The sequence below is a fragment of the Pleurodeles waltl genome, chromosome 2_2, assembly GCF_031143425.1.
Source record: "Pleurodeles waltl isolate 20211129_DDA chromosome 2_2, aPleWal1.hap1.20221129, whole genome shotgun sequence".
Taxonomy (NCBI): Eukaryota; Metazoa; Chordata; class Amphibia; order Caudata; family Salamandridae; genus Pleurodeles; species Pleurodeles waltl.
Window position 1 is genome coordinate 1194371150 of NC_090439.1, and position 25651 is coordinate 1194396800.

The 25651-nt window shown below is 47.7% G+C and overlaps 1 protein-coding gene across 1 annotated transcript in view; it reads left to right on the forward strand.

Annotated features, from left to right (window-relative positions):
- LOC138279314 (vomeronasal type-2 receptor 26-like) overlaps positions 1-25651 on the forward strand; it is a 134584-nt gene that overhangs the window by 34642 nt on the left and 74291 nt on the right. The window contains exon 3 of the mRNA XM_069219395.1: positions 1681-1902. Within this exon, the coding sequence (XP_069075496.1) occupies positions 1681-1902 (222 nt within the window). The remainder of the gene's footprint in view (positions 1-1680; positions 1903-25651) is intronic.

The following is a 25651-nucleotide window of genomic DNA, read 5'->3' on the forward strand; positions in this document are numbered from 1 at the left end:
TCAGTGGTGTATGGTTGGGTCTGGTGTCCGAAGCTGTCGTGGAGGTCGCTGATCTTGCGATGGAAGAAAGTGGCGAGGGATTCGCACAAATCCTGTGAGGGCGTGACGGCGTTGGCGCTGGCGCTGGGGTTGGAGAACTCTTTGACGATGCTGAAGAGTTCTCTGCTGTTGTGGCTGTTTTTGTCTAGTCTGTCGGTGAAAAAGTTCCTTTTGGCAGTGCGGATCAGGTGGTGGTGTTCGCGTGTAGCGTTCTTGAGGGCGGTCATGTTGTCAGCGGTGTGGTCCTTGCGCCAGGCCTTCTCAAGGGCACGACAAGTTTTCTTTGATTCTTTGAGGGTGTCAGAGAACCAGAGAGGTTTTTTGGTGTTGGTCTGTCGATGCGTGCGTTTGAGGGGAGCAAGGTTGTCAGCGCAGTTGGAGATCCAGTTTGTGAGGTTGAGAGCTGCGTCGTTGGGGTCGGTGGTGAGGGTGGGTTGGTTGGCGGCGAGAGCGGAGAAGAGTTGCTCTTCAGGGATCTTGTTCCACTGTCGATGAGGGATGGGTTGAGTGCGGAGGTGGGAGGTCTCACGTCGGAATGTGAAGTGGACGCAGCTGTGGTCGGTCCAGTGTAGGGCAGAGGTGTGGCTGAAGAAGACGTGTTTGCTGGCGGAGAAGATAGGGTCGAGCGTGTGTCTGGCGATGTGGGTGGCGGTGTTCACCAGTGTAATATGGTAACCCAATGTTATCTAATAGGAGAGATTTTTTCAATACCAGGACGTGTAAAGCTTAAAAGTACATGTCCTGCTTTTTAAATACAATGCATCCTAACCTATAGGCTATTTAGGACCTACCCTAGTGGTGACAGGAAGAGTTAGGACTGGCAAGATGTTTCTTTTACCATGTTGAAATGGCAGACATAAGACATGTTTTGAAAGGCTACTAAAGTGGGTGGCACAATAAGTGCTGCAGGCCTAGTAGTAGCATTTAATTTAAAGACCTTGGGTATATGTAGTACCAGTTTACTTGGGACTTACAGGTATATTTAATATTCCAATTGGTTGTAAGTTAATTGCACCATGTTTAAGGGAGAGAGCACAAACACTTTAGCACTGATTAGCAGTGGTGAAATGTGCAGAGTTCTAAGGCAAACAAAAATGCAATCAGCAACAAATAGGAGGAGTGAGGCAAAATGTTTGGGGGACGAACACCCTAAACCTGATGGGTCTAACAAGGTCCTTCATCATATTTACAGACGACCATCTTACTGCTTCATCCTATGCGATACCCAGCTTTTTAAGATTATAATTGAATGAATAGGAACAAACTCTCTCCAGTAGCCGTACCATATACTAGGGACTTGCGGTAGGTTGTCAGAGCCAATTATAAATATGTCTAATTACCATATAACTTTTTAAACAGAGCACTCACCATGGGCCTGGTTAGCAGATCCCAGCACACAGTCAGAAAACACCAGGATCAGTCAAAAATGTGGGCAAAAAGTAATGGGGACATCTGCAAAAAGCTCAGTTTTTTCCTAATAGAGCTCAGGTAGAACCTCCTTTTATTACATGGGATTACTGCGATAAACTACATCTATGTTTCAAACATGTTTGTCCTACTTACACATCTAAGTTACTAAAAGATCTTCCCCCAATGATTCTACACACATGCTAATTAATATGTATTTTGTTCTTTTAACAGCTGAACACGTTTCTTATGATAGCAGCTGGTGACAACATTATTTTTGATGAAACAGGTGTCGTGTCAGCAAAGTATGACATACTAAACTGGGTTAAATTTCCCAATGGATCAATATCCGGCATCAAGGTTGGAAATGTTGACCTTTCAGCCTTACCAGGGAACCAACTTTCAATCAACCAAAGCTCCATCATATGGCACTCTGAGGGACCTAATGTAGACCTGGTGAGTGCAAGACTCCCACTTGGGTACATATGCACGTAATATTTTATCTAGGGACTACCATGATACCCGTACTTGGACTGAATTACCTCATGCTCTGTAACTGTAGCTATAACAAAGCTTTGAAAAAATACTCTTTACATGTCTAAGTAAATATGCAAGCAAATATACCCACATATCAATGTGGAGGCTACTATTTATTCAAGATTCATAACACACATGTGGGAATGAGTGATTGGGTGAAATAATGAGTCAGCAATTGAGTGAGTGAAAAAAAGAGTGATGGTTGATTTGAATGTCGATGTTGGTGGTGTTAGTGCCTGATATTAGTAGTATAGTTGTGCAAAAATAAAAGAAGGGTTTGTGTAAAAATATGCCTGTTTGACATTTACCACACCTACATGGGTGGTGCAAAATGTGCCATCCCAACATCACTGTACTTAAAATAAATAAAATAAACAAAACACATCATTTCCTTGAAGTGACTCAGTGTTCAGAATTCCGAACTCCCCGGGAAGTCCCAGTGAGGACTCATTTTGAGCTACAATCCCACTTAGAGCTCCAGGAGGCCAGATACATTGTCCCCCTCTAACACTGGGAGGGTAGTGGGTGGTGCTCTGGCGGGCCCTGGTTGAGGACCCTCTTAACTTGGGGCCCTTGCCCTGGTCCAAAGTATGACAAAGTGCTTGGGACAGGATCCTGCAGTCCAGGAGGGGGCTTCCCTTCTTCGGTGTGTAAATATTCTCTCACCAGGTCAAAGGTCAGTGCTCCAGTTAGCTCTAGCGCAGACAACCCATCTGGGATGCTCTAGCCATCCTGCTGGGCATGAAAGCTCTTGGGACGGGGTTCTTCGAGTACTGGGCAGGAACCCCTGCTTGGCTGGGTTGAGACGATCCGATCAGCTGTGTTTCAACAAGCTGAGGATGGTGTCCTGCATGGCCATGGGGTCTTCCCTGCTTGGTTGAGAAATCTCTGACTGAGCTGCAGGTCAGAGCTCTGACTGGCTGAGGGAGGCTTACAGCCCTGAGCTGTGTCTCGAGATGTCCAGGATGGGGGTCCAGCAGGCCCAGGAAGTTATCCCCTCCTTTTCTTAATGAAGAAACTGTGACCAGGCCTTGAGTTAGAGTTCCAAATGGATCTGTGTTGGAAGCCCTTGACCTTGGGATACCTTTCTGGACCTGCTGTGTCACATATGGGATGGGTGGAAGCCCCCGTCCATTTTCCCCATGCTTTGGTCAGCCATGTATCAAAGTGCACTGGGTAAGGTCCTGCAGGCCTAAGGAGGTTTTTCCTGCCTTTCTTGGTTAGGAAGCTCTGAACAGGCCTCAAGTCAGAGCTTCAGCTGGACTGAGAACAGGAGGCTGTGGGACCCCTGCTCTGGTCAACCATGTCTCAACGTGTCTGTGATGGGGTCCAGCAGGCTTGGGGAGGTCTCCTCAGCCTATCTGGATTCCAACACTCTGGCCCCAGGTCAGAGATTTAGCTAGAAGGGGGCGGTAGAAGCCTCTGGTGCTGGACTCCATTACCCATCCTGCTGTGTCACAAAATACTTGTTATGGTGTCCTGCATGCCCAGGGATGTCTTCCATGCTTGGCCAGGTTAACAAGTTTTGTCCTAACTTGAGTCAGTGCTCCAGCTGCACTGGGGTTTGAGGCTCAAGGTGCTGGGTCCCCTCTCCTTTCTCGCTGTGCCACAAAGTGCCCGGGGTACTTCAGTCCCGGGGAGATCTCTCTTGTTTGGACAAGTTAAGAAGCTCTAACCAGATCCCAAGTCATAGTTTCGGCTGTCTCAGGGATGAAAGTCCAAGTCTCAAAGAGCAGCTGATTGGGTCCTACAGGCCCGGGAAGGTCTCCCTTGACTATCTATGTTAAAGAGATGTAACGGGCCCCAAGACCAGAGCTCTGGCTGGCCCTGAGATTAAAGCTGCTGGCCCGCAGCTCCCTTCCCTAGCCCACCACGTCTTAAAGTGCCCAGGATGGGATCCTGCAGGCCCCTGGAGGTCTCCCATGCTTGACTAGGATAAGAAGCTCTAACTGTTCAGAGCCCTGTGAGGCCCCCCCGAGCCCTAGGTCTGGGGCCCTGCTCAGTCCCCAATAACCCAGCCCTCAGAGCCCCTGGCTGGCCTGTACTTTTGTGTATCACATGGGCTCTAAGAGACTGAAGGAAAGAGGCTGATACCACAACACCATTGTCAGAGTATCATCTGACAGAATTATCATGCCCTACATAACGAGTATTAGAAAATGTCCATCTAATGGGCTGATATTTTCATAAGCAATATTTAGGACTCAAAATGATATATCTCTGTATTATACTCTGACATACTACTGAAGTAATGCAAGTTGCATTTAAAGGTTTCTAGATATTGGTGCCTCTTCCTCCAAACAAACATGATTTACACCACATCATACATGTAAATTACCTGCTTTTACACATCCCCTTTCCTGGATCGTCTGCTTTTTGGCTTGAATTAGAAGACATGCTTTTTCAAACTAATCTTTCTATGTTGAATTATCTCTATACTCATCTAAACAAATATAAAAATAAATACATATTTTCGGCTACACAGTATAAATAACGTGGTCATTCTTAATCTTTAAACATCAAAGGCTGTTATTTCCGAGATGCTGTGGGCGCGTGACATGGGACACACACATATGAGTAGCTTGTCATCAAGAACTGTGATCACTTGTTATATTATGACCTGAAACTAAAACTTGGAGATAAATTAGTTATGTTTAGTCAAATGACAATGGGGCGCATAAAGACGTCACTAACTTTGTAAATGTTCCTTCCAGTGATGCTACTCACACTGGTCTCCTGTGTAGTTCACCCTGAACCCCTCCTCCTCCTCCTGAGGCCTCTGTCCCAGCACCCCCTGCCACTTCCGGTCATGAAGTCCCCAGTCACAATTAAACGATCAAGAAATAGAGAACAATTTCTCCACCTGGGTTTTTCTCTAATCCTATAAGAGAGACACGTCATGTCCTAAATTCAGAGGTCCTAATAGAAGACAGATACAACCGGGCACTTATACCAGACCTGCACATCTCCCCCAGATGCCAACTCCTGGATGCCAACCCCTGGATGCCAACTCCTGGATGCCTGTCACCTGTGAATATTTATAAGCCTCGAAAGGTCGCAAAGCACTGTAAAGCAATAAAATCTATAACATTATCTCTAATGCTCTTAAAAGCACTTGAGCATATATGAAAACCAGTTGTTTGATATAAATCAGTGCATATTCATCAAGGTCTTTCACCAACTCCAATTCATTTCTGATAATTGAACCTCGAGACAACTCAATACATCAGCGTTTAATTAGCTGAGTGTCTACTTAAATGTACTTAACCCACTGATCGCAAACTGGATATTGAAAGACATAACACGTTAGTATTTAGAAGGGGCTTTCTTAGTCACCCCTTGAAATGATGATCGATTACGGAATAAATCAATGTGTTATGGCCAAAATCCTGTCACAAAAAATTGAAAAGTTGCTAACTCCTCAGTTAAGGTGTTAACACATTCGCAAAAGTTCCCCTTGGAGCTTTTTGAAGTTTCTGTATGTAAACAAAGTGTGTTTGAGTAAAAGCAGAGGTCCATTGGACAACTGCTAACTTTAAAACAAATGTAAATAAATAAATATTCATTTAATAAATAGAACGCACTTAAAAAAAGCTGATTTAATTTGAAAAGTGGTGGCAGACGTTGTGGTCTGCTGTGCTAGCATGTGACCATCCCATGATGGCATCCAGTCATAGGGAGTCACTGTTGGACACCGACCTCATGGGCATTGATAGGGTGGTTCTGTTTGTGACCCACTATCAGTGCATAGAGAGGAGGGCAGAGGAAAGGGCTCTACTGTCCAGTGCAGAGTGCACCCCAAGGCGTGGTTGTTCAGTACTATCAAGAAATAATACCAATATGGGCCGAACTTCAAAAGCCCAATCCCATAACAAGATACAATTACTTTTGGGTCCAAATTCCAACAATGTAACAGACAATAGGGCCAGTACATATGTGTATTTGGCTGAAGATGCACAACGTGTATATTCTCTGATAGGACAAACCGAGACAGCCACTACCTCCAGTACTCCATTGAAAGTAACCTAACACAGTTATTATACATTTGAAAACGAGAGATCATCAACGATTGCATGCAGGTACCCTTGTTAGGTATCATAAAGCACAACAGAAAGAGGTTTAAGAATCTCACTATAATCAACCTCATGCTAAAAACAATCTAGGATTCACAGATCGCTGGTTTGCTATTTTAAACAAATGTTCTCTTGACCTCCTCTTGTTAATAGTTGAAGAACTATCAAGAATACTTGAAGAACTCAACAAGGAACTACATCAACTTAAACACGAACTGACCAATAGGATGGAGGAAACACAATGGGAGACCTCTTTGAAAGATGTTAACATTCAATTAGAGCGATATACCGACAAGATTAATTAGAGAGAGAATAGAAAATGTAAGAGTGACGTCATAGATTATAAATTGGGTGACGCTTACGGGTGGGCAGAAGCATCTGCCTAGTGAAGACTGGTGAGACCGTATAGCAATAAATCCACTGAAAGAGAAACTTCATCTTCAGATATTGACCAGGTCAAAGGTCAGTGCTCCAGTTAGCTCTAGCGCAGACAACCCATCTGGGATGCTCTAGCCATCCTGCTGGGCATGAAAGCTCTTGGGATGGGGTTCTTCGAGTACTGGGCAGGATCCCCTGCTTGGCTGGGTTGAGACGATCCGATCAGCTGTGTCTCAACAAGCTGAGGATGGTGTCCTGCATGGCCATGGGGTCTTCCCTGCTTGGTTGAGAATCTCTGACTGAGCTGCAGGTCAGAGCTCTGACTGGCTGAGGGAGGCTTACAGCCCTGAGCCCACTCACAACGTGCCGCCAGAAGCGAATGCACCATCATCACATACAGCAGGTCTCCGTACTTCAGATAGTTCTGCTTCTTTTGTAGGATCCGGTCAGAGCATCACTGTAGAACCAGGAGGAGAAGGGGAAAGGAAACTCATAGGGCAGATGACCATGAAAGATAACCACCAGAAGCCACAACAATCTTGTCATCAACATTTCAAATAGCCAGCTGTCTCCCCTACAAATGATAATTTTGCAATAAGGCACTTCCTTTGTGTCCACTCATCATGGCGAGGAATTAGATTGTGAGATATGTCTGTTCGAATTCATGAGACACCTCAGATTGGGGCACTTTTTGAAAGCATTGCGGATGCAAGACCTAATAAAAAAAGCAGAGCACATTGATGGGCTTGAGAAGTAAAAGTACTTTCATGGCCCCTGTTAATCATAAGGTTTTAGATTCTTTTGAATTAATTGTGAAGAAAAAATTCCAAAAAGTGTTCAAGTCTAGACCTTGGAAGTACAGTACTATGACCATCAAAGAAAGACATGTGATCAAGCACATCGCCAACAACCCTGACATCACGTGTTGTGGAGCTCCCGAAGGTGGTGCCTTAGCGGTTTTGGAGATGTGTTGACGCACATGTGAACGATAGCGCTCTATACATGAGATTAGAGTCAAACCCCACTGAAGAATTGGCCAAAACATTACTCAATATTTTGAATAATGCTACAGATTCCGGTACTATTATTGAGGAAGACAAAATATATTTGGTTCAAGACTACCCTAGAGGGCCAAACATCTATGTGCTACAGAAGATCCACAAGAACCTGAATAACCCGCCGTTCAGACCGATAGTATCCACACGCCGTTCCATTCATGAACCTGTAGGAAGATCTGTAGAAGGGTATGTGCAACCATTGGCTCTTAGGGTGAGTACTTACCTAAGAGACACCACAGATTTTTGTAATACGATTTTGTCTATTAACTTTACAGATGAAGAGAGTCCGATCTTGTGTACTCTTCATTTGAAATCTTTATCTGCAGCCATGCCAACCAACTTAGATATTAAAGCAGTTTAATCATTTTTGATTGTAGGAAAGTACCATCTTGCCTGCCATGTTACCCCCATTTAAACTGTATGTATGTTTGTTTTAGCCCTTGTGTCACTGGGATCCTGCTGGGCAGGACCCCAGTGCTCATAGTATGCCCTGTATGTGTTCCCTGTGTGGTGCCTAACTGTATCACTGAGGCTCTGCTAACCAGAACCTCAGTGTTTATGCTCTCTCTGCTTTTAAAATTGTCACTGCAGGCTAGTGACTGATTTTACCAATTCACATTGGCATACTGGAACACCCTTATAATTCCCTAGTATATGGTACATAGGTACCCAGGGTATTGGGGTTCCAGGAGATCCCTATGGGCTGCAGCATTTCTTTTGCCACCCATAGGGAGCTCAGACAATTCTTACACAGGATTGCCACTGCAGCCTGAGTGAAATAACGTCCACGTTATTTCTTCACAGCCATTTTACACTGCACTTAAGTAACTTATAAGTCACCTATATGTCTAACCCTCACTTAGTGAAGGTTAGGTGCAAAGTTACTTAGTGTGTGGGCACCCTGGCACTAGCCAAGGTGCCCCCACATTGTTCAGGGCAAATTCCCCGGACTTTGTGAGTGCGGGGACACCATTACATGCATGCACTACATGTAGGTCAATACCTAGTCCAATTCCATGCATCCCCGGGTCTCCAGCATAGAGCCTCAGTACTGCCAAACTAGCTTCCAGGGGTTTTCTATGCAGCTCCCGCTGCTGCCAATCCTCAGACAGATTTCTGTCCCCCTGGGGCCTGGGCAGCCTGGTCCCACCAAGGCAGAACAAAGGATATCCTCCGAGAGAAGGTGTTACACCCTCTCCCTTTGGAAATAGGTGTGAAGGGCCTTGGAGGAGTAGCCTCTCCTGGCCTCTGGAAATGCTTTGAAGGGCACAGATGGTGCCCTCCTTGCATAAGCCAGTCTACACCAGTTCAGGGATCCCCCCAGCCCTGCTCTGGGGCAAAAATGGACAAAGGAAAGGAGAGTGACCACTCCCCTGACGAGCACCTCCCAGGGGATGTGCCCAGACCTCCTCCAGTGTGTCCCAGACCTCTACCATCTTGGATGCAGAGGTGTGAGGGCACAATGGACAGCTCTGAGTGGCCAGTGCCAGCAGGTGACGTCAGAGACCCCTCCTGATAGGTGCTTACCTTTCTCTGTAGCCAATCCTCCTTTGAGGGCTATTTAGGCTCCCTCCTGTGGGTATCTCACCAGCTAACGAATACAAGAGCTCACCAGAGTTCCTCTACACTTCCCTCTTTGACTTCTGCCAAGGATCAACCGCTGACTGCTCCAGGACGCCTGCAAAACCGCAACAAAGTAGCAAGAAGACTACCAGCAACATTGTAGCTCCTCATCCTGCCAGCTTTCTCGACTGTTTCCTTGTGGTGCATGCTCTGAGGGCTGTCTGCCTTCACCCTGCACTGGAAGCCAAGAAGAAATCTCCTGTTGGTCGACGGAATCGTCCCCCTGCCAACGCAGGCACCAAACTTCTGCATCACCGGTCCTCTGGGTCCCCTCTCATCCTGACGAGCATGGTCCCTGGAACACAGGAGCTGGGTCCAAGTGTCCCCGACAGTCCAGTGGTCCTTCTGCCCAAATTTGGTGGAGGTAAGTCCTTGCCTCCCACGCCAGGCAGTAATCCTGTGTACTGCGTGAACTGCAGCTGCTAGGGCTTCTGTGCACTCTTGCAAGACTTCCTTCATGCACAGCCTAGCCCTGGTCCCCAGCACACCCTAATGCATTGCTCAACTCGCTGAGTTGGACTCCGACTTCGTGGGACTCCGACTTCGTGGGACTCCCTTTTGTTGTGCTGATTCGACTTTCGTGCTCAGATCTTCTGAATGCCTGTTCAGGTGCTGCCTGCTTCTGCGTGGGCTCTCCATGTTGCTGAGCACCTCCTCTGTCTCCACCTCCAAGGGGCGACCTCCTGGTCCTTCTTGGGCCCTGGCAGCACCCAAAAATGTCAACGCCGACTCTTGCAGCTAGCAAGGCTTGTTTGCGGTCTTTCTGCGTGGAAATAACTCTGCATCCTCCAGCACACTGTGGGACATCTTATGACCAAAGGAGAAGTTACTGGCACCTTCCGTTGTTGCAGAATCTTCAGATTGCTCCACCCAGAAGCAGTCCTTTTGCACCTTCATCCGGGGTTTAGTGGGCTTCTGCCACCCCCCCCCCCCCAGGCACTTGCGTGACTCTTGGAGTTGGTCCCCTTCCTTTGCAGGTCCTCAGGTCCAGGAATCCGTCTTCAGTGTATTGCAGTCAGTTGTTGTCCTTGCAGAATCCCCTATCTCGACTTTACTGTCTTTCTGGGGTAGTAGGGTAACTTTACTCCTACTTTTCAGGGTCTTGGGGTGGGGTATTGTAGGAGGCTGGACTGGCTTGTAGTGAGTACCAAGGGGTACTTGCACCTTGCACCAGGCCCAGTTATCCCTTATTAGTGTATAGGGTGTCTAGCAGCATAGGCTGATAGATAATGGTAGCTTAGCGGAGCAGCTTAGGCTGAACTAGGAGACGAGTGAAGCTCCTACAGTACCACTAGTGTCACTTGCACAATATCATAAGAAAACACAATACACAGATATACTAAAAATAAAGGTACTTTATTTTTATGACAATATGCCAAAGTATCTGTAGGAGGCTGGACTGGCTTGTAGTGAGTACCAAGGGGTACTTGCACCTTGCACCAGGCCCAGTTATCCCTTATTAGTGTATAGGGTGTCTAGCAGCTTAGGCTGATAGATAATGGTAGCTTAGCAGAGCAGCTTAGGCTGAACTAGGAGACGTGTGAAGCTACTACAGTACCACTTAGTGTCATATGCACAATATCATAAGAAAACACAATACACAGTTATACTAAAAATAAAGGTACTTTATTTTTATGACAATATGCCAAAGTATCTTAGAGTGTACCCTCAGTGAGAGGATAGGAAATATACACAAGATATATATACACAATAGCAAAAATATGCAGTATAGTCTTAGAAAACAGTGCAAACAATGTATAGTTACAATAGGATGCAATGGGGAAACATAGGGATAGGGGCAACACAAACCATATACTCCAAAAGTGGAATGTGAACCACGAATGGACCCCAAACCTATGTGACCTTGTAGAGGGTCGCTGGGACTATTAGAAAATAGTGAGATTTAGAAAAATAACCCTCCCCAAGACCCTGAAAAGTGAGTGCAAAGTGCACCAAAGTTCCCCTAAGGACAAAATAGTCGTGTTAGAGGGAAAATGCAAGGAAAACACAAATCAGCAATGCAACAACGATGGATTCCTGACTGAGGGTACCTGTGGAACAAGGGGACCAAGTCCAAAAGTCACAAGCAGCTCGGAGATGGGCAGATGCCCAAGAAATGCCAGCGGTTGGTGCAAAGAAGCTCTTACTAGGCTAAAGAACTGTGAATACTGCAGGAACGACAAGGGCTAGAGACTTCCCCTTTGGAGGATGGATCCCCCACGCCTTGGAGAGTCGTGCAGAAGTGTTTTCCCGCCGAATGGACGCCAACAAGCCTTGCTACACGCAAATCGTGCGTTTGGCGTTTTTGGACGCTGCTGGGGCCCAGGAGGGACCAGGAGGTCGCAAATTGGACCTGCAGAGAGAGGGGACGTCGAGCAAGACAAAGAGCCCTAATTGAAGCAGGTAGCACCCGGAGAACTGCCAGAAACAGGCACTACGAAGATGCGTGAAACGGTGCTCGCCGAAGTTGCACAAAGGAGTCCCACGTCGCCGGAGACCAACTTAGAAAGTCGTGCAATGCAGGTTAGAGTGCCGTGGACCCAGGCTTGGCTGTGCACGAAGGATTTCCGCCGGAAGTGCACAGGGGCCGGAGTAGCTTGCAAAGTTGCGGTTCCCAGCAATGCAGCCCAGCGAGGTGAGGCAAGGACTTACCTCCACCAAACTTGGGCTGAAGAGTCACTGGACTGTGGGGGTCACTTGGACAGTGTCGCTGGATTCGAGGGACCTCGCTCGTCGTGCTGAGAGGAGACCCAAGGGACCGGAAATGCAGCTTTTTGGTGCCTGCGGTTGCAGGGGGAAGATTCCGTCGACCCACGGGAGATTTCTTCGGAGCTTCTGGTGCAGAGAGGAGGCAGGCTACCCCCACAGCATGCACAAGCAGGAAAACAGTCGAGAAGGCGGCAGGATCAGCGTTACAGAGTTGCAGTAGTCGTCTTTGCTACTATGTTGCAGGTTTGCAGGCTTCCAGCGCGGTCAGCGGTCGTTTCCTTATCAGAAGGTGAAGAGAGAGATGCAGAGGAACTCGGCTGAGCTCATGCATTCGTTATCTGAAGTTTCCCCAGAGACAGAGACCCTAAATAGCCAGAAAAGAGGGTTTGGCTACCTAGGAGAGAGGAAAGGCTACTAACACCTGAAGGAGCCTATCAGCAGGAGTCTCTGACGTCACCTGGTGGCACTGGCCACTCAGAGCAGTCCAGTGTGCCAGCAGCACCTCTGTTTCCAAGATGGCAGAGGTCTGGAGCACACTGGAGGAGCTCTGGACACCTCCCAGGGGAGGTGCAGGTCAGGGGAGTGGTCACTCCCCTTTCCTTTGTCCAGTTTCGCGCCAGAGCAGGGGCTAAGGGGTCCCTGAACCGGTGTAGACTGGCTTATGCAGAATTGGGCACATCTGTGCCCAACAAAGCATTTCCAGAGGCTGGGGGAGGCTACTCCTCCCCTGCCTTCACACCATTTTCCAAAGGGAGAGGGTGTCACACCCTCTCTCAGAGGAAGTTCTTTGTTCTGCCATCCTGGGCCAGGCCTGGCTGGACCCCAGGAGGGCAGCTGCCTGTCTGAGGGGTTGGCAGCAGCAGCAGCTGCAGTGAAACCCCAGGAAGGGCAGTCTGGCAGTACCAGGGTCTGTGCTACAGACCACTGGGATCATGGAATTGTACCAACAATGCCAGGATGGCATAGAGGGGGCAATTCCATGATCATAGACATGTTACATGGCCATATTCGGAGTTACCATGGTGAAGCTACATATAGGTAGTGACCTATATGTAGGGCACGCGTGTAATGGTGTCCCCGCACTCACAAAGTTCAGTGAATTGGCTCTGAACAATGTGGGGGCACCTTGGCTAGTGCCAGGGTGCCCTCACACTAAGTAACTTTGCACCTAACCTTTACCAGGTAAAGGTTAGACATATAGGTGACTTATAAGTTACTTAAGTGCAGTGTAAAATGGCTGTGAAATAACGTGGACGTTATTTCACTCAGGCTGCAGTGGCAGGCCTGTGTAAGAATTGTCAGAGCTCCCTATGGGTGGCAAAAGAAATGCTGCAGCCCATAGGGATCTCCTGGAACCCCAATACCCTGGGTACCTCAGTACCATATACTAGGGAATTATAAGGGTGTTCCAGTAAGCCAATGTAAATTGGTAAAAATGGTCACTAGCCTGTCAGTGACAATTTGAAAGTAATGAGAGAGCATAACCACCGAGGTTCTGGTTAGCAGAGCCTCAGTGAGACAGTTAGGCACCACACAGGGAACAAATACATGCACACCTATGAGCACTGGGGCCCTGTGTGACAGGGTCCCAGTGACACATACATATAGGCCACAAACCTATGAGCACTGGGGTCCTGACCAGCAGGATCCCAGTGACACATAACAACCATACTGAAAACATGGTGTTTTCACTATGAGCACTGAGGCCTGGCTATCAGGATCCCAGTGAGACAGTGAAAACAGTGACAAACACCCTGACATACACTCACAAACAGGCCAAAAGTGGGGGTAACAAGGCTAGAAAGAGGCTACCTTCTCACAGTATCTCAGAGTGTACCCTCAGTAGGAGGATAGCAAATATACACAAGATATATGTACAAAATACCAAAATATGCAGTAATAGTATTAGAAAACAGTGCAAACAATGTATAGTTTCAATAGGATGCAATGGGGACACATAGGGATAGGGGCAACACAAACCATATACTTCAAAAGTGGAATGCGAACCACGAATGGACCCCAAACCTATGTGACCTTGTAGAGGGTCGCTGGGACTATTAGAAAATAGTACGGGTTAGAAAAATAGCCCACCCCAAGACCCTGAAAAGTGAGTGTAAAGTGCACTAAAGTTCCCCAAAGGACATAGAAGTCGTGATAGGGGAATTCTGCAGGAAAGACACAAACCAGCAATGCAACAACGATGGATTTCCAGTCGAGGGTACCTGTGGAACAAGGGGACCAAGTCCAAAAAGTCACAAGCAAGTCGAGATGGGCAGATGCCCAGGAAATGCCAGCTGTGGGTGCAAAGAAGCTGCTACTGGACAGTAGAAGCTGAAGGTTCTGCAGGAACGACAAGGGCTAGAGTCTTCCCCTTTGGAGGAAGGATCTCTCACGCTGCGGAGAGTCGTGCAGAAGTGTTTTCCTGAAGAAAGACTGCCAACAAGCCTTGCTAGCTGCAAATTGTGCGGTTAGGGTTTTTGGATGCTGCTGTGGCCCAGGAGGGACCAGAATGTCGCCAATTGTGTTTGGGGACAGAGGGGGCGTCGAGCAAGACAAGGAGTCTTCTCAGAAGCAGGCAGCATCTGCAGAAGTGCCGGAACAGGCACTACAAAGTCGAGAGAAACAGTGCTCACCTGAAGTCGCACAAAGGAGTCTCACGTCGCCGGAGGACAACTTAGGAGGTAGTGCAATGCAGGTTAGAGTGCTGTGGACCCAGGCTGGACTGTGGACAAAGGATTTCTGCTGGAAGTGCATGGAGGCCGGAGTAGCTGCAAAAGTCGCGGTTCCCAGCAATGCAGTCTGGCGTGGGGAGGCAAGGAATTACCTCCACCAAACTTGGACTGAAGAGTCACTGGACTGTGGGAGTCACTTGGACAGAGTTGCTAGATTCAAGGGACCTCGCTCGTCGTACTGAGAGGAGACCCAGGGTACCGGTGATGCAGTTCTTTGGTGCCTGCGGTTGCAGGGGGACGATTCCATCGACCCACGGGAGATTTCTTCGGAGCTTCTAGTTCAGAGAGGAGGCAGACTACACCCACAGCATGCACCACCAGGAAAACAGTTGAGAAGGCGGCAGGATCAGCGTTACAGAGTTGCAGTAGTCGTCTTTGCTACTTTGTTGCAGTTTTGCAAGCTTCCAGCGCGGTCAGCAGTCGATTCCTTGGCAGAAGGTGAAGAGAGAGATGCAGAGGAACTCGGATGAGCTCTTGCATTCGTTATCTAAGGAATCCCCAGAGACAGAGACCCTAAATAGCCAGAAAAGAGGGTTTGGCTACCTAGGATAGAGGATAGGCTAGCAACACCTAAAGGAGCCTATCAGAAGGAGTCTCTGACGTCACCTGCTGGCCCTGGCCACTCAGAGCAGCCCAGTGTGCCAGCAGCACCTTTGTTTCCAAGATGGCAGAGGTCTGGAGCACACTAGAGGAGCTCTGGACACCTCCCAGGGGAGGTGCAGGTCAGGGGAGTGGTCACTCCCCTTTCCTTTGTCCAGTTTCGCACCAGAGCAGGGCTAAGGGGTCCCTGAACCGGTGTAGACTGGCTTATGCAGAAATGGGCACCATGTGTGCCCATGAAAGCATTTCCAGAGGCTGGGGGAGGCTACTCCTCCCCTGCCTTAAAACCATTTTCCAAAGGGAGAGGGTGTAACACCCTCTCTCAGAGGAAGTCCTTTGTTCTGCCATCCTGGGCCAAGCCTGGCTGGACCCCAGGAGGGCAGAAACCTGTCTGAGGGGTTGGCAGCAGCAGCTGCAGTGAAACCCCTGAAAAGGCAGTTTGGCAGTACCAGGGTCTGTGCTACAGACCACTGGGATCATGGGATTGTGCCAACCATGCCAGAATGTCATAGAGGGGGCAATTCCATGATCATAGACATGTTACATGGCCATATTCGGAGTTACCATTGTGAAGCTACATATAGGTAGTGACCTAAATGTAGTGCACGCGTGTAATGGTGTCCCCGCACTCACAAAGTCCAGGGAATTGGCCCTGAACAATGTGGGGGCACCTTGGCTAGTGCCAGGGTGCCCTCACACTAAGTAACTTTGCACCTAACCTTTACCAGGTAAAGGTTAGACATATAGGTGACTTATAAGTTACTTAAGTGCAGTGTAAAATGGCTGTGAAATAACGTGGACGTTATTTCACTCAGGCTGCAGTGGCAGGCCTGTGTAAGAATTGTCAGAGCTCCCTATGGGTGGCAAAAGAAATGCTGCAGCCCATAGGGATCTCCTGGAACCCCAATACCCTGGGTACCTTATTACCATATACTAGGGAATTATAAGGGTGTTCCAGTATGTAGGAGGCTGGACTGGCTTGTAGTGAGTACCAAGGGGTACTTGCACCTTGCACCAGGCCCAGTTATCCCTTAATAGTGTATAGGGTGTCTAGCAGCGTAGGCTGATAGATAATGGTAGCTTAGCAGAGCAGCTTAGGCTGAACTAGGAGACGGGTGAAGCTACTACAGTACCACTTAGTGTCATATGCACAATATCATAAGAAAACACAATACACAGTTATACTAAAAATAAAGGTACTTTATTTTTATGACAATATGCCAAAGTATCTTAGAGTGTACCCTCAGTGAGAGGATAGGAAATATACACAAGATATATATACACAATAGCAAAAATGTGCAGTATAGTCTTAGAAAACAGTGCAAACAATGTATAGTTACAATAGGATGCAATGGGGAAACATAGGGATAGGGGCAACACAAACCATATACTCCAAAAGTGGAATGCGAACCACGAATGGACCCCAAACCTATGTGACCTTGTAGAGGGTCGCTGGGACTATTAGAAAATAGTGAGAGTTAGAAAAATAACCCTCCCCAAGACCCTGAAAAGTGAGTGCAAAGTGCACTAAAGTTCCCCTAAGAACAAAGAAGTCGTGTTAGAGGAATAATGCAGGAAAGACACAAACCAACAATGCAACAACTGTAGATTTCCAATCTAGGGTACCTGTGGAACAAGGGGACCAAGTCCAAAAGTCACAAGCAAGTCGGAGATGGGCATATGCCCAGGAAATGCCAGCTGCGGGTGCAAAGAAGCTTCTACTGGACAGAAGAAGCTGAGGTTTCTGCAGGAACGAAAAGGGCTAGAGACTTCCCCTTTGGTGGACGAATCCCACTCGCCGTGGAGAGTTGTGCAGAGGTGTTTTCCCGCCGAAAGAACGCTAACAAGCCTTGCTAGCTGCAAATCGTGCGGTTAGCGTTTTTGGACGCTGCTGTAGCCCTGGAGGGACCAGGAGGTCGCAAATAGGACCAGGAGAGAGAGGGGACGTCGAGCAAGACAAGGAACCCTCTCATCAGCAGGTAGCACCCGGAGAAGTGCCAGAAACAGGCACTACAAGGATGCGTGAAACGGTGCTCACCCAAAGTCGCACAAAGGAGTCCCACGTCGCCGGAGACCAACTTAGAAAGTAGTGCAATGCAGGTTAGAGTGCCGTGGACCCAGGCTTGGCTGTGCACAAAGGATTTCCGCCGGAAGTGCACAGGGGCCGGAGTAGCTGCAAAAATCTCGGTTCCCAGCAATGCAGCCCAGCGAGGTGAGGCAAGGACTTACCTCCACCAAACTTGGACTGACGAGTCACTGGACTGTGTGGGTCACTTGGACAGAGTCGCTGGATTCGAGGGACCTCGCTCGTCGTGCTGAGAGGAGACCCAAGGGACCGGTAATGCAGCTTTTTGGTGCCTGCGGTTGCAGGGGGAAGATTCCGTCGACCCACGGGAGATTTCTTCGGAGCTTCTGGTGCAGAGAGGAGGCAGACTACCCCCACAGCATGCACAAGCAGGAAAACAGTTGAGAAGGCGGCAGGATCAGCGTTACAGAGTTGCAGTAGTCGTCTTTGCTATTATGTTGCAGGTTTGCAGGCTTCCAGCGCGGTCAGCAGTCGATTCCTTGGCAGAAGGTGAAGAGAGAGATGCAGAGGAACTCGGATGAGCTCTTGCATTCGTTATCTAAAGTTTCCCGAGAGACAGAGACCCTAAATAGCCAGAAAAGAGGGTTTGGCTACTTAGGAGAGAGGATAGGCTAGCAACACCTGAAGGAGCCTATCACAAGGAGTCTCTGACGTCACCTGGTGGCACTGGCCACTCAGAGCAGTCCAGTGTGCCAGCAGCACCTCTGTTTCCAAGATGGCAGAGGTCTGGAGCACACTGGAGGAGCTCTGGACACCTCCCAGGGGAGGTGCAGGTCAGGGGAGTGGTCACTCCTCTTTCCTTTGTCCAGTTTCGCGCCAGAGCAGGGCTAAGGGGTCCCCTGAACCGGTGTAGACAGGCTTATGCAGAATTGGGCACATCTGTGCCCAACAAAGCATTTCCAGAGGCTGGGGGAGGCTACTCCTCCCCTGCCTTCACACCATTTTCCAAAGGGAGAGGGTGTCACACCCTCTCTCAGAGGAAGTTCTTTGTTCTGCCATCCTGGGCCAGGCCTGGCTGGACCCCAGGAGGGCAGATGCCTGTCTGAGGGGTTGGCAGCAGCAGCAGATGCAGTGAAACCCCAGGAAGGGCAATTTGGCAGTACCAGGGTCTGTGCTACAGACCACTGGGATCATGGGATTGTGCCAACTATGCCAGGATGGCATAGAGGTGGCAATTCCATGATCATAGACATGTTACATGGCCATATTCGGAGTTACCATTGTGAAGCTACATATAGGTAGTGACCTATATGTAGTGCACGCGTGTAATGGTGTCCCCGCACTCACAAAGTTCAGGGAATTGGCTCTGAACAATGTGGGGGCACCTTGGCTAGTGCCAGGGTGCCCTCACACTAAGTAACTTTGCACCTAACCTTTACCAGGTAAAGGTTAGACATATAGGTGACTTATAAGTTACTTAAGTGCAGTGTAAAATGGCTGTGAAATAACGTAGACGTTATTTCACTCAGGCTGCAGTGGCAGGCCTGTGTAAGAATTGTCAGAGCTCCCTATGGGTGGCAAAAGAAATGCTGCAGCCCATAGGGATCTCCTGGAACCCCAATACCCTGGGTACCTCAGTACCATATACTAGGGAATTATAAGGGTGTTCCAGTAAGCCAATGTAAATTGGTGAAATTGGTCACTAGCCTGTTAGTGACAATTTGGAAAGAAATGAGAGAGCATAACCACTGAGGTTCTGATTAGCAGAGCCTCAGTGAGACAGTTAGTCACTACACAGGTAACACGTTCAGGCACACTTATGAGCACTGGGGCCCTGGGTTACCAGGGTCCCAGTGACACATACAACTAAAACAACATATATACAGTGAAAAATGGGGGTAACATGCCAGGCAAGATGGTACTTTCCTACACAACCCCCCCCAAACGAAGGACAATAAGACTAGCCATGACCTGATGAGTCTTCATTGTCTAAGTGGAAATATCTGGAGAGTCCATCTGCATTGGAGTGGCTACTCCCAGGTCTATGTTCCACTGTATAGTCCATTCCCTGTAGGGATATGGACCACCTCAACAATTTAGGATTTTCACCTTTCATTTGTTTTAGCCAAAGTAGAGGTTTGTGGTCTGTCTGAACAATGAAGTGAGTGCCAAACAGGTATGGCCTCAACTTCTTCAGTGCCCAGACCACAGCAAAGGCCTCCCTCTCAATGGCAGACCAACGCTTTTCTCTAGGGGTCAACCTCCTACTAATAAAAGCAACAGGTTGATCCTGGCCCTTAGAATTAAGTTGTGATAGGACTGCCCCTACTCCTAATTCAGATGCATCAGTTTAAACATATAATTTTTTAGAGTAACAAGGGCTTTTCAGGACAGGTGCAGAGCACATGGCCTGCTTCAGCTCCTCAAAAGCTTTCTGACAGTTTGCTGTCCATAATACCTTTTTAGGCATTTTCTTGGATGTGAGGTCATCAAGAGGGGCTGCAATGGAGCCATAGTTCTTGATGAACCTTCTGTAATACCCAGTGAGGCCTAGGAAGGCTCTCACCTGAGTCTGAGTAGTAGGGGGAACCCAATCAATAATTGTTTGGATTTTCCCCTGAAGTGGTGCAATCTGTTCCCCACCAACAAGGTGTCCCAGATAAACCACCTTACCCTGCCCTATCTGGCACTTTGAAGCCTTGATAGTGAGGCCTGCTTTTTGCAGGGCCTCCAAAACTTTCCATAGGTGGACCAGGTGATCATCCCAGCTGGAGCTAAAGACAGCTATATCGTCCAAATATGCTGCACTGAAAGCTTCCAGCCCTTGCAGGACTGTGTTCACCAACCTCTGAAAAGTGGCAGGTGCATTTTTCAAACCAAAAGGCATTACAGTAAACTGGTAATGTCCTCCAATGGTTGAAAATGCAGTCTTAGGTTTAGCATCTTCTGACAATTTGATCTGCCAATACCCTGCAGTCAAGTCAAAAGTGCTTAGATACTTGGCAGATGCCAGTGTATCTATGAGGTCATCTGCCCTGGGTATAGGGTGAGCATCAGTTTTGGTTACCAAGTTGAGACCTCTATAGTCTACACAAAACCGCATTTCCTTCTTTCCATCTTTGGAATGGGGTTTTGGTACCAGTACCACAGGAGAAGCCCATGGACTGTCAGAGTGCTCAACCACTCCTAGTTCTAACATTTTCTGGACCTCTTGCTTTATGCAGTCCCTGACATGGTCAGGCTGCCTATAGATCTTACTTTTGACAGGCAAGCTGTCTCCAGTATCTATAGTGTGCTCACACCAAGAAGTGGTACCTGGCACAGTAGAGAAGAGTTCAGAGAATTGATCTAGGAGATTTATGCAATTGTCTTTCTGCTCAGCAGTAAGACAATCAGCCAAAACTACACCTTCCACCAGAGCATCTTGTTCTGTGGAAGAGAAGAGATCAGGTAGAGGATCACTGTCTTCTTCCTGTCCCTCATCTGTTGCCATGAGCAGGGTGAGATCAGCCCTGTCATAGTAGGGTTTCAGGCGGTTGACATGGAGCACCCTAAGGGGACTCCTGGCAGTGCCTAAGTCAACTAAATACGTGACTTCTCCCTTTTTCTCAACAATTGTGTGGGGTCCACTCCATTTATCTTGGAGTGCTCTTGGGGCCACAGGCTCCAAGACCCACACTTTCTGCCCTGGTTGGTACTGAACCAAAACAGCCTTCTGATCATGCCATTGCTTCTGGAGCTCTTGGCTGGCCTGAAGGTTTTTACTGGCCTTTTTCATGTACTCAGCCATTCTTGATCTGAGGCCAAGTACATAATCCACAATATCCTGCTTATGAGCTTTTAAGGGTTGTTCCCAACCCTCCTTTACAAGTATGAGTGGACCCCTAACAGGGTGTCCAAAAAGAAGTTCAAAGGGGCTGAAGCCCACTCCTTTCTGGGGTACCTCCCTGTAGGCAAAAAGGAGGCATGGTAACAGGATATCCCATCTCCTGCGGAGTTTTTCAGGGAGACCCATAATCATGCCTTTGAGAGTTTTATTAAATCTCTCCACCAGTCCATTTGTTTGTGGATGATAGGGTGTTGTGAACTTGTACGTTACACCACACTCCTTCCACGTGGCCTTTAAGTATGCAGACATGAAATTGCTTCCCCTGTCTGATACTACTTCCTTTGGGAAGCCCACCCTGGAAAATATTCCCAGGAGGGCCTTTGCCACTGCAGGTGCTGTAGTGGTCTTTAAAGGAAGAGCTTCAGGATATCTTGTGGTATGGTCCACTACCACCAAGATAAACCTATTGCCTGAAGCAGTAGGAGGGTCAAGGGGGCCAACTATGTCAACCCCTACCCTTTCAAAGGGAACCCCAACCACAGGCAGTGGGATAAGGGGTGCCTTTGGGGTGCCACCTGTCTTGCCACTGGCTTGACAGGTTTCACAGGACTTACAACATTCCTTTGTGTCCTCAGACATCCTAGGCCAATGAAACAGGGGAACAAGCCTGTCCCAAGTTTTCATTTGTCCTAGATGCCCAGCTAGGGGAATGTCATGTGCCAGGGTTAGGAGGAACTTTCTGTACTCCTGAGGAATCACTAATCTCCTGGCTGCTCCAGGTTTAGGATCCCTATGCTCAGTGTACAAGAGGTTGTCCTCCCAGTAAACTCTGTGAGAGTCACTGACATCCCCATTAGCCTGTTTGACAGCTTGCTGTCTGAGACCCTTTAATGTGGGACAGGTTTGCTGTGCCACACTCAGCTCCTCTCTGGCAGGCCCCCCTTCACCCAAAAGCTCAGCAGTGTCTGCTTCCAGCTCCTCTGGTGTAGGTTCTGCACAGGGAGGGAATTCTTCTTCCTCAGAAGTTGAATCCACTGTAGAGGGAGGGATAGTAGGAAGTGGTTTGCTTCTACTAGCCCTAGCTTTAGGGAGCACTTGGTCCATTGTTCCAGGATCCAAGCTTCCCTGTCCTTTTTGCTTTTTGGCCTGAGCCCTTGTCAAAGCAAAAATATGCTCTGGGATGCCCAGCATTGCTGCATGGGCCTCCAAATCCACATCTGACCAAGCTGATGTCTCCAAATCATTCCCTAATAGACAGTCTACAGGTAAATCTGAAGCTACCACAACTTTCTTTGGACCAGTAACCCCCCCCAGTTGAGATTAACAACAGCCATGGGGTGGCTAAGTGTGTTGTTGTGAGCATCGGTTACTTGGTACTGGTGACCAAGTAGGTGTTGTTCAGGGTGGACCAGTTTCTCTATGACCATAGTCACACTGGCACCAGTGTCCCTGTAGGCCTGAACCTCAACACCATTTATTAGGGGTAGCTGCTTGTACTTATCCATATTAAGGGGACAAGCAACTAAGGTGGCTAAATCAATAGCCCCCTCAGAGACTAACACAGCCTCTGTGGCCTCCCTAACAAGGCCAACCCCAACTAAGTTACCAATAGTGAGCCCAGCTACTCCCTTGGATTGGCTATTAGTAGGTTTGCTCCCACCACCACTGCTATTAGTAGGGACACTAGGGGTAGCAGTAGGGGTTGTAGTGGTAGGAGCATTGGTGCTTTTCTTTGGACAACTGGGATCTGTTGTCCAATGGCATTTTATTTTACATAAATAGCACCATGGTTTCTTTTCCTTGTTCTGATTAAAAGAGGATTTGGGCCCACCACCCCCACCAGAGTGTTTTTGTGGGCCTGATGAAGACTCATTTTTAGATTTCTCCCCACCCTTGTCAGAAGACTTACCATCCTTCTTTTTGTTGCCATCTTTGTCACCCCCTGTATGAACTTTTCTGTTCACCCTTGTTCTGACCCATTTGTCTGCCTTCTTTCCCAATTCTTGGGGAGAGGTCAGATCAGAGTCCACCAAGTACTGGTGCAACAAATCAGACACAAAATTATTAAGAATATGCTCTCTCAGGATCAAGTTATACAGGCTGTCATAATCAGTAACTTTACTGCCATGTAACCACCCCTCCAAGGCCTTCACTGAATGGTCAATGAAATCAACCCAGTCTCGTGAAGACTCCTTTTTGGTCTCTCTGAACTTTATCCTGTATTGTTAAGTGGTTAAGCCATAACCATCCAGGAGTGCATTCTTAAGAACTTGGAAATTATTAGCATCATTTTCTTTCACAGTAAGGAGCCTATCCCTACCTTTTCCACTAAATGATAGCCATAGGATAGCAGCCCACTGCCTTTGAGGGACATCCTGTATAACACAGGCCCTCTCAAGTGCAGAAAACCACTTGTTAATGTCATCCCCCTCCTTATAAGGGGGAACTATCTTGTGCAGATTCCTGGAATCATGCTCTTTTGCAGGATGACTATGGGGAATACTGCTGCTGCCCCCATGGGTTTCTAAACCAAACTTCTGTCTTTCGTTCTCTAGTTCAAAAGACTGTCTATCCAAATCCAGCTGTTGCTTTTTAAGCTTCAGTCTGGTTTGTTCCACCCTCAATTTATGGAGTTCCCTCTCTAACATTCTGTCATCAGGGTTGGTGGGAGGGACATTCCTACATACAGAGGTGTGATGGGAATGAACAGAAGGAGTCCTGTCCCTTACAGAAGCCACCCTAACAGCTTGGCTAACAGAATCATCACTACCAGTATGGTGAGAATAAATGCTTTTGCTATGATGTGAGACAACACTATTTGTATGGTGTGGCTCTCCATCATTACCAACTATGCTAGACTGTCTAGTAATGGGCAGGCTAGGAAGTTTCTTTCCTGAATCTTTTCCTGGGGGAGTCCCTGCATCAGATTGGGAACCATTAGCTACTTTTTCTACAGATGGGGCACTTCTAGCCTTATCCTGTTCTCTAAGCATGTTAAGTAACAGTTCCAAGGAAGGATTCTTCCCTACGCTCAAACCTCTCTCTATGCAGAGACTCCTTGCTCCTTTCCAGCTAAGGTGATCATATGCAAGTTTGGACAGATCAACATTTTGGCCTGTGCCAGACATTTTTAGAGAGAGTTAAAGTGATAGAAAAAGAGAAAAAAGTTTTCAAAACTTTTTAGAAAGACAGAAAAAAAAACTTTTTAAACTTTTAAGAACTTTTTGAAAGTTTAGAAGTACTTTTCAGCACTTAGAAAAGAGTGAAAAGAGGAAATGCAAAACTTTTTGGCTATGTGTATATACACTGACCTTGTTTTGTATATTTTTCTCTTATGAAAAGTACAATGACAAGACTGGTAAGTAGTCTCAAAGCACTTATCCCACCGCTGCACAACCAATGTAGGAGGCTGGACTGGCTTGTAGTGAGGACCAAGGGGTACTTGCACCTTGCACCAGGCCCAGTTATCCCTTATTAGTTTATAGGGTGTCTAGCAGCTTAGGCTGATAGATAATGGTAGCTTAGCAGAGAAGCTTAGGCTGAACTAGGAGACGGATGAAGCTACTACAGTACCACTTAGTGTCATATGCACAATATCATAAGAAAACACAATACACAGTTATACTAAAAATAAAGGTACTTTATTTTTATGACAATATGCCAAAGTATCTTAGAGTGTACCCTCAGTGAGAGGATAGGAAATATACACAAGATATATATACACAATAGCAAAAATATGCAGTATAGTCTTAGAAAACAGTGCAAACAATGTATAGTTACAATAGGATGCAATGGGGAAACATAGGGATAGGGGCAACACAAACCATATACTCCAAAAGTGGAATGCGAACCATGAATGGACCCCAAACCTATGTGACCTTGTAGAGGGTCGCTGGGACTATTAGAAAATAGTGAGAGTTAGAAAAATAACCCTCCCCAAGACCCTGAAAAGTGAGTGCAAAGTGCACTAAAGTTCCCCTAAGGACAAAGAAGTCGTGTTAGAGGAATAATGCAGGAAAGACACAAACCAACAATGCAACAACTGTGGATTTCCAATCTAGGGTACGTGTGGAACAAGGGGACCAAGTCCAAAAGACACAAGCAAGTCGGAGATGGGCATATGCCCAGGAAATGCCAGCTGAGGGTGCAAAGAAGCTTCTACTGGACAGAAGAAGCTGAGGTTTCTGCAGGAACGAAAAGGGCTAGAGAACTCCCCTTTGGTGGACGGATCCCTCCTTCCGTGGAGAGTGGTGCAGAAGTGTTTTCCCGCCGAAAAAACGCCAACAAGCCTTGCTAGCTGCAAATCATGCGGTTAGCATTTTTGGTCGCTGCTGTGGCCCTAGAGGGACCAGGAGGTCGCAAATTGGACCAGGAGAGAGAGGGGACGTCGTGCAAGACAAGGAGCCCTCTCAGCAGCAGGTAGCACCTGGAAAAGTGCCAGAAAAAGGCACTACAAGGATGCGTTAAACGGTGCTCTCCCGAAGTCGCACAAAGGAGTCCCACGTCGCTGGAGACCAACTTAGAAAGTCGTGCAATGCAGGTTAGAGTGCCGTGGACCCAGGCTTGGCTGTGCACAAAGGATTTCCGCCAGAAGTGCACAGGGGCCGGAGTAGCTGCAAAAGTCACGGTTCCCAGCAATG